This window comes from Haemorhous mexicanus, chromosome 19 (assembly GCF_027477595.1).
Source record: "Haemorhous mexicanus isolate bHaeMex1 chromosome 19, bHaeMex1.pri, whole genome shotgun sequence".
Classification (NCBI taxonomy): domain Eukaryota; kingdom Metazoa; phylum Chordata; class Aves; order Passeriformes; family Fringillidae; genus Haemorhous; species Haemorhous mexicanus.
The window spans coordinates 3,670,902-3,688,339 of record NC_082359.1 but is presented as its reverse complement, the minus strand read 5'-3'; the positions used below and the strand labels follow the sequence as shown (position 1 = coordinate 3,688,339).

At 51.2% G+C, this 17,438-nt stretch overlaps 1 protein-coding gene across 4 annotated transcripts in view; it reads right to left on the bottom strand.

Annotated features, from left to right (window-relative positions):
- The window catches only part of MSI1 (musashi RNA binding protein 1), a 30,245-nt gene extending 19,838 nt beyond the window's left edge, over positions 1-10,407 (bottom strand). For 3 of the 4 annotated variants that reach the window (XM_059863271.1, XM_059863273.1, XM_059863274.1), the window contains exons 1-6: positions 10,191-10,407; positions 9,890-9,930; positions 9,683-9,764; positions 9,485-9,569; positions 4,744-4,785; positions 2,984-3,076 (exon numbers count right to left, since the gene is read on the bottom strand). In XM_059863271.1, coding sequence (XP_059719254.1) covers positions 2,984-3,076; positions 4,744-4,785; positions 9,485-9,569; positions 9,683-9,764; positions 9,890-9,930; positions 10,191-10,249 — 402 coding nt within the window. In that variant the 5' untranslated portion in view covers positions 10,250-10,407. The remainder of the gene's footprint in view (positions 1-2,983; positions 3,077-4,743; positions 4,786-9,484; positions 9,570-9,682; positions 9,765-9,889; positions 9,931-10,190) is intronic. The other variant, XM_059863272.1, reaches the window with a different exon arrangement.
- Positions 10,408-17,438: the final 7,031 nt, after the last annotated feature.

The window sequence follows — 17,438 nt, the reverse complement described above, 5'->3', positions numbered from 1 at the left end:
CTCATCTGTTCTGCAGGCCATAGCATTTCCTCTTGTAATTCCTTCAGCATGTACATGCTTTCTGTCTGGGCTAAAATGTATTTTTCAAATGCATCTATCCTAATTTAAAGACCTTAAGTGGTGGCAAATCTGAGACACACTCAGGCTTGTGGCCTCAGGGTGACATACAAACCTTCATGCAAAAGCCATCCACTGGACTCCCCTGTCCTGAGAAGCAGAGCATGATCTCCCCCTGAAGCCAACATCCAAACTGAACTTGCCACTGCATTCTCAACAATTGACTAAAAAATCACCCCTGGGACCCTGGCACCTTGAGCTTGAGCAATCAAGACAGGATGACCTGGTGGTCTTGGCTTGCTCCTCTCTAGATCCCAAGTGTTCCTGTGCCTTCCCTGGACAGGCAGGAGAAAAGAGGAACAATTTTTGTCCTGCCACGTCCTAGGTAACTGTGGGGCCACTTCAAAGAGAAGGGAATAGTTACAAAGCTCTTTCCTAATAGGGTAAGTTCTCTAAAGAAATGTTTTCAAAGAGCATCCTCAACAGTTCCTTTCACACAGTCCTGATACAATTCCAGAAGCTGTACTGGACCGAAAGGACTTGGAAAGTCTTAATGAAAAAACATTTTCTGAGATGAGGATACCATGACTGGAGCTTCAGCATCTCTCACTTAAAGATACCATAAATCAAAGAGATGAAGACCACTCACGGTGTCTGGGACACCTGTAAAGACAGGATTCAAGGAGACCTCTGGAATCTGGGAGGCCCCAGAACATCAGAAAAAGTGACCAAAAGAGATTGTGCATCAAAATCATGTTTTCCATGAGTCACAGCTGAAACTGAAGGCAACAGGCTTAGCCCTACAACCCATACAACAGCACATTCAGAGCTCAGAACTCCAGAGGTGAAGGCCACAAGGCTTTCCTCTGAAATGCACTTTCCCATTGATCCCGCCCATCAGCCATACCAAGCTCTCTACTATAGAGAATCTCTCAGGAAACAATTCTCCTAGCCATGGGTGAATTATTTGAGGCTCAGTCTGGAAGATGGTTACAGGCCAGAATGATGCTTTACACAAGAGCTCTGAAGAGTCTCTCAGCTGAAGTGAACAGATGAGTCAGAAAATTGCTCTGAAAATAGCAAGTCAATCTGACCAGCCCTAACATCTCCCCATGGAACCTCCCCAGAGCCAAGGGGACAACTGCTCCAGCCTCACACAGACTTGAAGCTCTGTGGATGTTGTCCAGGACACTGGTTCTTCAGAAATGAATCACTGTGCAGAACTCTCCCTCCTGCCCACTCCAGAAAACAGTCTCACACAACCACTCCTTGCCAGTCACCTGATGTCAGAACACCTTGCAGCACACAACCTTTAAAAAAAAGAAACATAACAGCACCCCAAAAGAGCTGGAAAGGACTGCTCAGACTAGAGCAACTGTAACTGCCTGTAAACTGAGTGCCTGTGACACGCTTCTTTGAATTAGCAGGGGTACAGTCAAGGTTAAAAGGGGATTATGCCAAAGACAATTTGTTTTCCTATCAAACACATCCATCAGCAGCACAGGACAACTTGCAAATCGAACAGCCTTCAGACTGCACAGACACATGAACACCACCACTTTTAGTGGTGGCACCCTTGAGAATACCATGCAAAAGCTCTTGGAGACACAACAGAGTTTGCCTATTTCTTACAGAAAATGAAACCACACAGAGCTACCAACTGGCAAACATGAGGATATCCGACCACTTTCTCTTAGAAGTGAACAGAGTCCCACTTTGCACACCAGGAGATGCAAGTTTGGCTTCAGAAGCTGAACGAAAGTTCTGAGCAGATACTTGTCTCAAACTTTCTGCCCAAAATTTTCAGCAATATTGCAAATCTGGTTACAAAACTCCCTTTCCTTTCACTAATTAGTGTGCCTTAACATGACATCACCCTTTTGCAGGAAATTTCAAAAGAAAATTAATACCAAGCCTTCACCCCCACACTGCAGTTTCCATGGTACTTCCCTCCATGACCATGATTCCATCAGCAATGTTCTGGCTGGGTCACCACCCACCAAACCACTCCTAACTGGGCAGAAAGGTTCCAAGAGCTGCAGAATCCAACACTTCCTGCCCCAAAGACCAAACCTATGCACAACTCCACTGAACAACAGTGAAACAGTCACAATGCCCTGCCCACAGAGGTGACCACACTCGGCACTTGGGTACGATGATCCCCTTCAGTTCCTAATCCCATTAAAAATCTTGGGATCCTTCAGTCTAATCCTGCTGATATCACTCCTGGAGATGGTGACAACCTCCTCAGCTGAAAGGTCACCACTGAGCTCCCTTCAATCCTCAGATTCAGTCCAGTCTCATAATTCACACACCTGGCTGTCATGGACCATGGCACAAGCGAGTTCCAGCCACAGCAGCCCACCCTTCCCTGAGCCACCACCAGCCACAGAGGAGCCAGACCAACACAAGGGACAGCCTTAGTGCCAAACTTTCTTCAACTATACAAAACTTACACCACCACTTGCACAAGACTCAGCAGAAGTTTCAGGACCAAAAGACTTATTTTTAATAAAGGATTATTGAAAAATAAATCACAAGGTTTTGAGTTAGAAACAGGCCAAAATCAGAGGTTTGATAAAGCAGCCATTCTGTTAGGAGTGTCTACAAACCTTCCTCCAGCATTTGAACAAACTGCAAATCTGTGAGCCACGAGAGGCTTCTGGATAGGGAAAAATTTCCCATAGCTGAGGTCCTAGCAACTCTGGGAACAAGGATAAACTCTGTTTCAAATCACCACAGGGCAGGAGTCACTGGCTGTAGCCCCTACAAGGACATTACAGCCAGCCAGCATCTGTAACTGACCTTTAATCTACTTAACCCTTGCAAAAGACTCAAGATTCTAATCCCGCCCCCAGAAAAGTTCAGAAAACTCCTTTTGCCCCAGAAGCAACAGCTTTGATCCAACATCACTCGAGAGACTTACCTTCCCAAACTGCTCGAAATATTGTTTCACATCCTCCACAGTAGTGTTCACAGACAGACCACCCACAAATATCTTCTTCGTTCGGGTCACCATCTGGAAAAGGGAAGGACAGGAATTCACCAAATAAACCCAGAGCAAGCATAGAACAAGACTCAAAAGGCCACTAACTCCCCTCTGCTGCTGGGAAGCACTTTTCCCTTTGCTGCAGCTCAGCTTCCAACTTCTTGAAGCCCTCTGGCCAAACACAGCTGGCAGATCTGTCCCACACCAGATTCATGCTCTTGTCATCACAGAGCCCACCACACGTGCCAGCACCTGGCCACCACCTCCTCGTCAGACAATTACCAGCCTCTTCCCTCACCAACCTGCCACCACTCCCTTGGCACTGTGACACCACCCCAAATGTGTGGGGCACAGCTGTCCCTTCCCCAGCCCTGCCACTTTGCACAGCCAGCCTCTTCCAGGCAACCCCAGAGGTACCTGCTCTGCTCCCAGGGTGGCAGGAAGCCTGCCATCACAGGCAGGTTCCCCAGGCTTTGCCCTCCCACCCCACAAATTGCACAGCCTTCCAGTCTGAAATGGAATAAGCTTCATTTCACTACCATTCTCCAAGCACTTAAATGAAGCCCAGCCAACACCCAGTTAAATTGCTTTTTTGCCTCTGCAAGAAGGTAAAGACAAGATCCCTCTGCCACTTGTCACTGATACAGCTGGGACAAGGAAGAAAACTAACTACCCTGAGAGGGGCCATGGCTGCCAGGCTGAGGCACACCGACATCCTTTGAACCAGCTCTCCAGCTGCATCCTCCCCTTAGCTGCTTGGCTACACCCCTGCTCTCAGAGGAACACATGGTCCTAATTACCCCAAGGAGCATAGGGCTAATCCGCAGCAATTCCCTGGCTTGGAGAGCAGCCCGTTCTAACACTAAAGCACCTTCTGTCACCAAACTGCTTAATGGAATTAACCCAATTCCTACCATGTGCTTCCTGGCTCCAGTTACTTGGGATACCTGCTCACCAATTGTTCTCAGTGCCTGAACCCCTTACTTCCCTCCCAGCACCAGTCTCCTCTTTCCTCTCTGCTTCTCAACACAGCTTCTCCCCAGCTCTTTCACCCCGAACAGCACTTGGAATACAGACTCTAAACTTTAAAACTCACATCCAAGAGCCAAGTTAAAGAAAGACACAAAGTCTAAAGGCAATCTCCAGCATACTGCTGGCTCCTCAGCTAAAAGTTTCTAGCTGCACACCCGGAAAAAGTTCCTGCCACTGTGCATTTTAATGCCAGAGCCTCTTGTAGGTAAAATCCAACACCAAACTCCTTTTGCCTTTTCCAGTGCTGAAGCACACAAGGGCATTTCACAAAGTGAAATCCTTCTCCCCTTCCCTGCCATACACCTATTCATCACACACAGGTGCACACACACAACACTCTTCCACCTGAGTCACATCACAGCATGGAGCTGTTCCATAGCTCCAAGGGCCTGGAACTTCTAAGCATTGTCTGCAACCTTAGAAGGACTAAGGTCATCCTGGGCAGCATTTAATCCACCATCTCTGTCTAGCGCTTCCTGAAGTACAACCAAGGGGCCACCTGGTTCCTCAGTGCCATGCGAACTCCCAGCACTGCGCTCCAGGTGAGTCCTGAGCAAACCCCAGTGAGCAACTCTGTTACATGCACTGCCACCTTGCACAGAAGAAAAAGGTTCACCACCACAAATTTTGACCCTTGTGGCACAAGGGCTGCCCACAGTGCTTACCTTGGGCTGTGCTCGGCGAGGGAACGCTACCTTCGGGTCAATCTGAAAGAGATGTAGGGAAGAACAGGTGAACACACTTTTCCTGCCTATTTACAGACACACGGTTTCCTCCATGTGTGCAGCTGTCTCAGCCCATGTGGCACCTTGGTAAAAACCTAAAGAATCTACCTGAGGTTCATAAAATGAAGCTGGCTGCAGACATCTTTCCCTCTTGGTAAGGTGTAACCCAGGGAGACTACAAGTCCCAGCATGCCGTGGTCCATTTCCAGCTGAGCACTGGGCAGATGCACTGAGAGCCCATCACATGCTGGGATTAACAGGCTGGGCTGCACCCTCCCGCTTGGCCAGCCCCTGGGTGCCTTGCATCACCAGCCTCATATTAAAAGTGATTTCTTTTGCCTTTTTTGCTCTCACCCTTCACTCTTCCTACAACTACAAGAGTTCATCTGGGTAGTAAAAGGACAGAAAAGAAGCAGTGCACAAACCCCCAAACATTTCATCCCTTCAAACACAGACTGAAGAGCAGACAAAAAGAAGCAATAAAAGAGCAGACAGGATGGCACAAATTAACCCGAGGAGCCCAGGCCAGGCGGCTGCAGAGGCTGCGGCTGCAGGGATCGTGCTGCCCCTCTCCCCAGGCTGCGCTGCACACAAAGCCGTGATGCCTCCCTCCCCTCCCTCCCTCCGCGGGCTGAGCCTCCATTGTGCCTGTTCAGCTTCCCTATAAACCTGCTGCTGCCCGGAGCAGCCGGCCCCGCGCCGCCATCCAGGTGCCGCGTGTTCTGCCGGGCTCAGCATGGATGAGCGTGTGCCCACATCGGCCTCACACCACCACCAGCACCACCACAAAAGCTGGGACAACACTACTGCAGCTGCAAGCCAAACACCCACAAAGCCTTCTCTCCTCCTCAGCCACTTCTTTCTTTATAGCCTATTTTTACAGTAACTCCTGTAAAGTTACATCACATCAGGGATGATCCAGACCTACAAATCAGCTTACAAAGACCTGTGGTAAAGGCAGGTTTGGCTCATCCCCACGCTTGGACAGGCTGCAGCTGGGAGGGCAGCCTGGAGCATTGTCCCATCAGCCCAGCAGCTCCAACAGCCCAAAAGGAAGCTGTGTTTCTCCAGCTCCTCTCACTGCTTTGTTCAGCTTTCCAGCCTGGCTGCCCTCCCGTCCTGCATCCTTTTACTCGTCTCACAGCCCCGGAGCTTGGCCCCCCTGTGCCCTTCCACCAGCTCCTCTCACTGCCTTCCCCACCTCCATCCTGACTCACAGCTTACAACATAAATAAACTCAGCACGTAGGTAAACACAGGCAAAACTGAAGAGCACAAATAAATTCAAAAATAAACCTCGTTCCCCAAGCTCCAAGCACCAGCAGATTAGCATACCCTCCAGTGCCTCCCTGGGGCATCGGAACCATCCATGCACTCCTCTCCCCAGGCACACCCCCCCTCCCCACTGCTTCCTGGCTAGTACAGACACCCACAGCGAATTCTGAGGACAGGGGACTGCAGGAGAACAGGAGGTTGATGGCAGATAATAAGCAAAAACAATAATCTACTGTCTTTTACTTCTCAGCCAGTGTCATTCAGCTCCTGCCAATAAGATGCTTTCATACTCAGCAATGCTAAGCTCAGCCTCATTTTCTCATTACCCTGAGTGTGATCAACTGGGCAGAGATAACGTGTCCTCCTGGCTGGAGAGAGCAGGCAGTCATTTCACAAATTCTTCTGCACAACCAGCTATTGTTGCAGGTAGAGGGAGGCTGGGGTGACTGATTGCAGGCACAGCCTGGGAACATGCAGAGGGGAGCGAGTTCGGTGCCGGACTCAAGTTACCCAAACTGGACTGCTACTTGGCTGCTGGAGTCTTTCCTAATTAAAGCAAAGGCACCGGTACCTTATTCCCTCATTTCTGGTGTTAAAACAAATAGCCCTGGAGGAGTTGTGTTTCAGTGTCACCCACTGACGTAATGGATCCTTTTTACAGATCCAGATAGAAATCTGCTAAGAGCATTCAGAACTGCTCAGATTGTATCCAAAAAAACAAAACCCCAGATCAGGCTGCAGTGAATGGAAGTCACCTGAGCTCAAACTGCTTCCAGTTCACCCCACAAGACTTTGGTAATGAGGAATCCCACTGAAGTTGCAAGTGTACCAATAGCCCAGCCAGGTCCTTAGTAATGCTCTTCAGGCCACCTACAGCCCCATTTCATAGCCCAGATCTCGTAACTGCTGTGTTAGCCTAGCTAGTATCAGTGTCCGAAAGCACAGGGAAGGCTGGAAAGGACCTGCCAGACGTCAGGTCCGGGTTTGTTCTTTCATTGTACCTCTGTCACTACCTCTGCCCTACTGGTCTGCACTGCAGGGGAGCTGCAGATCACTCCCTCCACCACAAAAGACAAACCCAGCAAAAACTCAACAACGGCAACAAAGAAACGACGGGATGACCCAGCACTGCCAAGTGCTCTTCCCAGAGTGCGGAAAGAAGCAGCTCAAGGCAGCGGCCAGCTGCAGCTTTACATAGTCACGCAAATCTTTTACCTTGAGATTGTAAAGCCAATTCTCATATCAAGTATTTTCAAAAATAACCCTGTAGTCTACTATCTAGCTTACAAACAAAGAGGAGTCTGAAAAGAACAAGGCTGCCTCGAAGAATTGGGCCAACTGCCTTCATTACGGTAGGAAGAATCAGAAGACAATGAAGCAACAAGTTGAGCAGACACTGTCTATCAAATACTGTTTGCCAGGAGACACCAAGCCCCATGAGAAGGCTGTCCTTACAGGACACTAGGCCTTTTCCTGCAAAGTTTCATAAAACTCTAAATTAAGATTTAGATGAGTTTGTGTCATTTAACCCATGACTCACAGCAAAGCCTTTCACCTCAGCAGGGAAAAGGCATATGGAGGCCCCATGTGCTCCCCTAAGATCAGCCTCTCACGAGGCAAAACACCCCAAAACATCTGACCCAGCTGAAAACTGCACCAAACAAAAAACAGGAACGAAGGGGGAAGAGGACCAAAGTTCCTAACAAAGAAGGCCTGGCGAAACTGTCCCCACTCTCTGTGCCGTGCCGGTGGGGCGAGCGGAGCAGATGCAGCAGGGAATTTCAATGGCTGGCTGGTCCCCGCGCCACGAGGCCCTTCTGTTCTCCTGCAGCACCCACCGTCCCTCCCTGCCCGCGTGGGCTGCACCCTGGGCTCGCAGCGCCTTCGCACAGCCGGCAGCAGTGGCTTGGGGAGGAGAATGGACAGCAAGGATTTCAGCTCGCTCCCAGCCCTGAAACACTTCCAGGATTAGTGCTACAACCAACATCCATCATTTGCCTTTTCAAGAGGGGTCTTTGCCAGCCCGCAGACTCATGACAGGACTAGCTGATCAGACACTGTGTTTACATAGGCTAGTGAAAAAAAAAAAAAAGAAAAAGAAAACTCTGGGCCCTCCTCAAAAGACATTACTGTAAACCCCCCCCCCCCCCAGCAAAATTCACATCTTCACATCACTCCTGGAAGGAGGAGGGCCAGGAGTCCTGGGGACCAAGCCTCAGCCAGGAAGGCTGGGGTGGGTTTAACCAGGAGCTCCTGTGGGGAGGAAGGACCTGTGCACATCAAAGGGAGCAATCCAGGCAGTTAAACAGGAACAGACATAAATCTTGCTGCAACTCATGCTGTAAACCCTAAGAAAGAGGGTCTCACTCTCCCGCCCTCTCCTTCTGCCAAGATAAAGACTAGGACGCCTGGGCCACGCACTGCAAGAAATAAAACTCTGCAGTTGGACTCCTCAGCAGCCCTTGCCTAGAGCCAGAACATGCCCCCTCACCATGCCATCCCCTTGCAGCCCCCGCCACTCCCCCGTCCCTACCCTCACCTTCACCCCAGGGCAGCAATAAGGAAAAGGAATTCAGGGGAAGGCAAGTCACTGAAACTAAAGAGAAGGGACCTCCCACTCAGACATCTCACTCCCACCCCTCAAAACAGTCGGCACATCTCCTGAGCACCACAGATTCACAAGGCAGTACCTGCCACCTTATGCCACTAGTCCAATGAGCCACCAAATCTTTCTGCTGGCCCACTTGGGCGCCCTCATCACCCAAACTTGCAAAGTGAGGGCTGTAGCCGCAGTCACTCGAAGAAGCTGGTGGTAGCCCACACAGGCAGACACTGGCCACACTTGGAGACAATAAAGTCCTGAACCTCCATGACCATTACAAAAACTTCACCTAGGGAAACCACAAGAGAGTCTCTTGGGTGCACAGAATGAGGGCTCTCTGCCAGGGGATGCACAGGCCACCATGGCCAGGGAAGCAGGGCCTGGGCACTGGGGAACAGCACCCCTAAGGAGGGATCAGTGCAGCTTCCCTCTCTCGGAACGCAGACACGTCTTATTTCCTGGGGCAAATCCTCATCCCAAACGTGTTCAGATGTCCCAGTTTTGAGAGGGCTACAGTCACTGCCGGGATGGGCCTTGGGATGGGCCTTACAACCAACAAGCGAGAAGAAAACCATCACCAGGATCCACAGACCCACATCAGGAATCGGCACACGGTGAGCCCTGTGCTTGGGCGGCAGCTAGGCTACCCGCCGGCAAGTGAGACAGAGAAGGGAACGATCGATCCGTATCAGGAATCAATAGTTTACAACCTCTAACTGGAAATCAAACACTACAATCGACGGCTGCTCCGAGCACAGCCGTTCCGCCGGTAAATGCACCCCTGAGATGAGAGAAGTCATCTCACCGTCTTGGAGTCCAGTTCATGTCTGGATTGGGCCAGGACCTTGTCGACGCCAGCCTGGTCCATGAACGTGACGAACCCGAAGCCCCTGAGCCCCGCAGCCCGGGCAGAAGAGGGGATGCGGAGAGAAGAGAGAAAGTTGGTTAAAGTGGCGGTCGGGCCGCGGCGGGGGCGAAGGGAGGCGCGGGCCCGGCCTCTCACCTGGATCTCTTTGTCAGTGGGTCTCGCATCACCAGGCACTCCTTCACCTCGCCGAACTGGCTGAAGTACTCCCGCAAGCCCTCTGCAAGTACAGCACCCACCGTGGGTGTCCCGTCCCGTCCCGGCCTCGCCGCAACCCCCCCGGGCTCAGCCCCAGCTCCGCCACCCCCGGCCCCGGCGGCAGGTGCGGGGCCCCGCGACGCTCACCTTGCGTGGTCTGCCAGCTCAGTCCCCCGATGAACATTTTGCTGCGGGAGGAAGGGGAGAGCCGTGAGCGGGGCCGCGCCGGGGGGCCGCGGCACCCCGCGGGGGTGGCGGCAGCGGCAGCGGGGCCGCGCGGGGAGGGGAGGGCGCGGATCGGCCATGTTGGCAGCGGCACCGCCGCCGCTGCTGCCTCCGCCACCGCCGCGCCTGCCCGGGCCGGGCGGCCGGGGCCGGGGGAGGGGGCGGCCGCGGCCGGACCGGGGGGGGCGGTGGGGGTGGCCGGTGGCGGCCGCTGCGGAGGTACCAGGGGTCGTGCGGGGAGTCCGGGGAGGCGAGGCCGGGCTGGCTGCCGTCTGTCTCCATTCGGACCTCTTCTCCCTGCGAGGAGCGGCGCCGCACTCCCGGGGCAGATGAGCGCTGGAAAAGGGGCCGGACGGACAGGCCATGCTGCCCCCTCCCCCGACCCCTCTCCGCCGGGCGGGGAGGGAGCGAGGGAGGAGGGCCCGGCGGGCACAACCTGCCCGGCTCCTCCCACCCCCGCCGGCCCGCCGGCCGCCCTGCGCATAAAACCCGCCGGCGGCACCGGGGCCGAGTGCCGGGAGCCGCGCCCGCACCGCGCTGGGGGAGAGCGCCCGACTCCGGGCTCGGCGGCGGCAGGAGCAGCCCCGGAGCTCGCAGCCGCTTTGTCCCTGGTCGCGCTGCCCGCACCTGCCCCGGGGCGGTGGACAAAGGGCGACGGAGCGAGGCCCGGCCCGGTGCGCTCGGGCTCGCTGCGGCGGACCCCGGAGACCCCGGCCCTGTTCCTCCCGGTGTTTCGCCGCCGCCGAGGGCGCTTCCAGGTCGGGACTGCCCTGCTCACCCCGGGATCCCGACCGGCCAGCGGGGAGTCGAGGCGCCTTCTCGGAGCCCTGGTACCTCCGTGTCCCCTGGCAACCCACGGGGACCCTGCAGGGGTCAGGGGCTTCCCGGCCTCGCTGCTTGCTGCCCCGCACGGCTGTGCCCAGGCTGCAGGACCCGGGGCAGAGCTGCTGCCGGGCACCGCGGAGCCCCGTAGAGCCCCGCAGCACCAGGTATGCACAGCCCGGCCGCTCTTCTCTGCCCGCGGCTCACCGGGAAGGGGGTAGGCTGGTCCCCAAGGCACCGCGCAGTTTCTTACTCATTCAGGCTGACAGACTCGTGCCGAGCTTCATTCGAGTTCCGCTGCCACACAAGTTCATTCACATGCTGCTTCTCGAGCAGGTCTGTGCACTCTGCCTCTGCTTTTGGGCAACCTAGCCCGGGTGGCTGGAGGAGCTCAGAAAGGAACAAATGAAATACCTGTAAAGTTGGAATCAAGAGGAGAGCTGAAACTTTGTCTGACTGTACCAAGCATCTCTCTGGGAGAAGGCACTTGTTTGCATCTGTGGCATATCAGAACAGAGCAGTGCTCAAAACCTCTGGTCACAGTGCTGTGACCCCTTCTCATGTCAAGAGGGTATCACTGGATTCCAGGCATGTGCTACTGTGATGCCAAATACTTCCCACAGGCATCCCTGGCTCTGCTCCTTCCAGTATGGGTCCCCCTGTACCCTCTCACTGCCTAAAGCATGGTATTGACAGCTCAGGTCAGTGCCATCCTCATTTGACCTTTCTTCCCCTTCTCTCATGACTGTTCTTCCATGTCCCAATACAAATCCTTTCCTTCCTGGAGGGGAACCACTACACCTTTGTTACAACAATACTTTGCAACAGTATCTTTTGTTACATGGGCTGCAACTCTGAGTTAAATTCATCCTCCATGCCTATTAGCTCTGCCAAAGCACCATTCACCCACCCCATTTCCTGAGCTGGTTCAGGATCCTATCCTGAGTCCTGGCCCTGTGATTGGGCACTGCAACACACTCAACACCAGAGACTTCGTAGCTGCCCCTGGGAACTGAGCTATGCAGCATCCCAGCTCCTGCTTCCACCAGTCCAGGCTGAGCTGCTTCTCCAGAATAACCCATTCCTCATTCCACAGGGCTGAAGTCATCACTTTGGGTGGAGGTGCCCTGAGAGGCAGCAGGGCTGGTGCAGCAGGGAAATATAAATAATGACATGCAGAGGTGGTACTGCAGCTGGCAGTGACGGGCAGGAGTGCAGAGCCAGTGGAAGCAGCGGTGCTGGGGCAGCACCCCACCATCTCCCCTTGCACTTCCTGAGAAACCTGGACAAAGCTGGGCTACCAGAGCCACCACAGCTGCCTGCCACACTGCCCAAACTCAGTGATGTTTTGCCCCTTCCCAGAACCTGCTCTCTCCCATTTGGAGGGCAAATACTTTAAAGGGGGAACTAACTAAACATTTCAAGTCACCTGGCACAGGTTTTACGTTCCATTATTGCCCAACCTAGGCACACTACTAATGCTAATTAAGAACAAGAGAAAAAAAAAAAAAAAAAGAAACAAGAGCTCAGTGTTGGACTCACTAAAAGGTAACATCTCCTAGTTTGCTACCACTGCATTACTATAATTTTAAATGTGTTATTTTTAAGACAGTACAAGTTGAACACTCTGAGGGGCACTGTTAAAATGCTTCATTGTCTTTTTTTAATGTTTATTATTTTATTTACTTTTTCTCCACCAAAATAATATTGGAGAGGGGAGAACAGGATCAATGGGACTTAACATCTGTGAAGACCAAAGGAAAAAAAATGAGCCTTCGGGAAGATTTGGATGGAGGATGTGGTTGGACTTGCATCACTGGCAATGACACGGTAACATACCATGTAACTTATTCCAAGGTCGTTTCCAAAATATACACATGATATTTTGTATTTCCACCTTAGGACCCCCAAGCACTTTGTAAGTATCGATTCATTTATCTCTGTAATGCACAGGACAGTGGGTCTTGAAAAATCTGCTGATTAGTGACAGTAGGAAGCTTTCCTCACAGGGAAGTAAACATATAAAACATTCCAGGCCTTATGATTGGAAAGATGATCTGCCCAATATAAAATAATGCAGCATTGTATTCCTAGGGCTGTAGACAGACAGCTGTAGTGCCTCTGTGGCTGCTGCTGAGAGGTTGCCAAACACCAGTGAGATTAACAAAACTGCTCAGTTTTCTTGCTGCTATTCAGTGTCTCATGTGTGGTAGAGTGACACTATCAAAATCATGTCCACTTCCTGCTGAGGAGGATGATTGGCAAAGCTCTGCCCAGCACCAGTGGCAGACACTGGAGTTATTCATGGTGAGAGGGAGGTTCCAAAAAGTGGAGGTTAGGGGAGGGTCAGGGAGAGCAGCCGCCTCTTTTCCTCCCTCATCATATAAAGCTTAGGGAGAGATTGTCTTGGAGACCTGTCTCTTGTTGGGAGGTTTTGGCAGTCAGGAACCATGAAAAGTTTCGCTTTTCATTTACTTTGGACAGTTAATAAACAAATTTGAACTGGAATTGAAATGATTTTTGTAACACTTGCATTACAGTGCTGAAGATGCAAACCTGGAAGGTATTAACTGTGGCTCCACAGGCAGCCTGGGGGCATTGGCAGTGGCTTCTGGTGGTTCCCACGCCTGCTTTAGGAAGGATGCTGACCCTCTGGAAAGGCTGATGGCAAAACCCTGCTAGCCCATGCATGAGGCAGCCAGGGGTGTCTGCCTCGAAGGGAACCCACTGCTCCAGCAACTACCTGCCTGGCAGGAGCTGGCTTAGGGCAAGAGTCAGGCACACAGGCAGAGAGGAGCTATTTAGGGAAATTAAATTATTTAGATTCCACTCAGGTGGGGGGAGGGACAGAGTCAGCAATAGGAAGAGACAAATGACTGCAAATGCACCAAGGACTTCTTTAATTCATATAAGAAACCTCAGGGAGCAAGATTCATGGGGGTTTATATGGTGCAGAGCACTGAAGAACAGGATGGGTGGGAATACAGAAGAGGAACAGGGTGGCATGCAAGAGAAACATAGGTGTTAATAAAGAACAGGAGAAAGGGGATAGCAAGAGTAAATAGAGACAACTGGGATAACTGGAAAAGGAGTGAGGAAGGAAGGAGACCACCCCAATTACCACAAAGCAGCAAGAGGAATTGGAGCCTCACAGGGGAAAAAAGGGAAAGAAGTCTGCAGGGGATGAAAAATAAAGCATCAAGAGAACTTGCAGCATAGTAAATTCAGTGTAGGGATTCAGCATAAAATAGCAAACCCAGAGAGGTCTCTGAAGGACAGTAGGAGATTGCAGGCTTCCACCCGCTGTCCTGGAAATGATGGCTAAGGGAAAAATCAGAGAGCCCTGCCTGCTATTCTCCCTCTCTACAAACTCTAAAAACTACTATGTGGCGTCTAGTCTCCATGATCCTATCTAAATCAGTCCAGCAAATGAGGGAGGAAGCCCTGGCTGCTGAGCTCTAACACACGAGCTGTTCCATGCATGGAGTGTGCCCAGCACCGCAGGAGCCAGGTGCCACCTCTCTGCAGCTGCCTGCAAAGGACCCCCTCCCCAAGGAGCAGATGGAAACATTTTCATTTCCCATTAATTTATTTTTTTAAATACTCCAAAGACTGCATTTAAAGTGACAGAAAGCAACAATAGATTTGAAAAATGAGACCTCTCTCCTTGAAATTGCCCTGAGCTCCACCTTCCCTCTAACCTTTTAGAGTTTGTCTCAGCCTTCCATCAGGCACTGCTTTCTGCTGTGTCCTTTCTCCTACCTAACCCCTTCCCAGTCTTCACATCCAATGGAAAAGGGGCCTATCTTAGAGCATCCACTGTTAGGAAGCTCTTCCTCAGCTGAGAAGCAGAGCGTTGCTTCCCATTCTTCCCCTCCTCACCTGGAAGCTCAGAGCTTCCCATGGTGGGATACACAGGGACTCATTTCCCCACCATTAGAAAAGAGAGATGAGGATGGATACAAGAGATGTGCTAGGCTCTTTTAAAGAAGATTGATTAAATTGTTTCTAATGCTCAGTGATAAGGCAATAGGTTTAGTTGACACAGAAAGAGATAAATGTTAGATATCAGGAGAAACTAGCCACTATAAGGATGGCTAAAGATGGGAGAGGGGAGCCAGGAAAGCCAGGAATTCCCATTCATTAAAACTTTGAAGAATAAATTAAACAAATGTCAGTTTGGTGATTATATCCTGTTTTGTTCTGGCATATTGCATGCAAGATGGAGCCTAGAGAAGAGGAATAACAGAGAAATTTAAGGGCTTTGGTCCATGGGTTCATATCAGGGCAAGTGACAGTGCAGCATGGGCCCAGGCTGACCAAATACCACCAGACTGAGAAGACATTTGGGAAAGAGCTGGGTGAAGAGGGGTGACAGAAAAAGTTCTGAGTCAGGTTTGAGAGCTGCCAGACACCTTATACAAAAGGGATTTCCGTATTAACATTTTAACAAAGTATTAAAGTTCTGAATTCAAAACAAATTCCTGTATCCAAGTGGAAGAGGGGGCAGGGTGAGCCCCAAACACACCAGCAAAGCCAGCACACATTTGCAATGTCTCTGTGCAGGGACAGGGCTGGTGCCTGGCTGTCCAGTGTGCTGGGCCTCCAGCATCAGCTCCTCAGGCAGTGATGCTGCACTATCCTGCACCTGCACATCCTCTGCAGGTCTGACGCATGTGTGAATTATTAATCTGGGGATGGAGTCAGCACCATGTCAAGGACCTCTAAAATCTGCCTTAAAGAAGGTCGAGTCCAAGAGAATAGAGGAACAAGGGGAGAACAGGACTCAAGGGAAGGGCTGGATTCCCTGCTGAGATGCTTGCAGGAGGCAGAAATCTGGGTCCTGGTGCTGTCCCAGAGCAGCACCAGAAGGAAGCACTCAGAGGAGCAAACAGAGAACTTTTGGCTCAACATATGAACAGGAGCTGAGCAAGCAGAAGCTGTTTCTTCGTCCCCTCTCTTTCAGGATATAATCGATTTCCTACTCTGCTGTAGCACTCGCACTGGCTTTTAACTCTCCCATTTCTTCAAGACTTATTTTCTAATCTAAGATGATGGGACCTCTGCTCCACAAATCCCAATGGCACTTCTCAGAGGACGACATTATAGCATCCAGGTGCTATGATGGTGTAAAGTAACTGGGGCTGAGTAACTGTTAAACTTAACAGCACAACATTGAGAAGGTTGGCAGATTATTTGGAGGAAAGAACAGAAAAGAGAATCTTTAAAATCCAGGGTGCATGCTGGAGCTCCTGAGATGAGAAAGGTTCAGACCAAGGCAAGTATACAGGACAGAAATACACACTGTAAATCTTCCTAAGCAGCTCAGCCTGTCCTGGTTCCTCAAGGTTTTGCCAAGGTATTTTGTTTGTACTTGTCACATGACTTACAGCAGGCATCACATCCTAATCAAGACAGACACCAGTGTCTTCCCAGGCAAAGCTCCCATCCTCAGATTGCAGGAGAGGCTTAGCTGCTCTGTACACGTCACTGCTCCCTGAGCCTCCTCCCTGCTGAAGGGGAGAGGAGGCGAGGGGCTGCCAGGGTCCAGGTGCACTTGTGGTCAGTCATCTCTGCTCATTCTCCTGTTTGCTGTAGAACAGGCACATACTCACCCAGTGTGTGTTATACTCAGAACTGGTTTTCTACACCAGTGCACCCAGCACAGATGCTCTGGAGCAGGAGTGGTGTCCCCGGAGAGGAAGGGCTTCCCTCACCCCGGGGCACATCTTTACTCAGGCTTACAGGCTCCCAATCCTTCCAGGCCAGGGAATGTGAAATGAGATGGCTGTTACTAAATACTCAATTTTCAGCAACCTTCACCAGCTTTTAAATGTGTTTGGAACTAGAAGAGGCTCAAAATCTGTTCTTTGGTCCCAAGACACAGCGATTCCCCTACCCACACACCCTGCGAGCTGACCTCTTCTGAAGAGAAGCTCTCATTCTGCTCTGCTCAAAGTCTAGTGGGAAATACTTTGCTCATGCTGCTACTTGTCCATCCTTGCCCATCTTTTTCTCACTTTTCACAGCCTTAAAGCATTTATCTTTTCACGCCTTTGCCTGCTGTGGATTTCCCTCAAGGCTGATTTTGCTACCTTAGGGTCCTTATGCCATTTTCTTTTATCTGTGTTTTTTTGGTCTGGTTTGGGTTTTTTTGGGGGGAAGGGGGGGCGGTTTGTTGGTTTTTTTGAGGGGGTGGAGGGGGGCATATTTGGAGGTTTTTTGGGTTTTTGGTTTGTTGGGGTTTTTTTGGTTTCAGGCAGAAATTTCCCCACCTACCTCATGCCCATGCAGTTCCATGAGCTGAAGTAAACTGAGTCACTGACCCTTTTCCCACCAGGAGTAAGTAGTGATTCACAAACTGTATTCCTCAGAGCTCCCAGCTGGCTGGTGGCCAAGGCAGTGCAACTGGGCTAAGGACCAGCCCCCTCCAAAGTAGCTGGCCAAGGCATTATTTAACACAAGGCTAAGACAGACAACATGGAGATACTCCTTCAAAAGCAGGGACACAGAGGAGCAGCAGGAGACCTCACTCACAGTGGAGGTGTGAAATCTATACTGAAACCATCCCTTTAGTAAAAGTATGAATGAAACAGTAACCCCTACAATTCAAAGTTTCTGTCAGATAATTAATCAAAATGGAGAACAG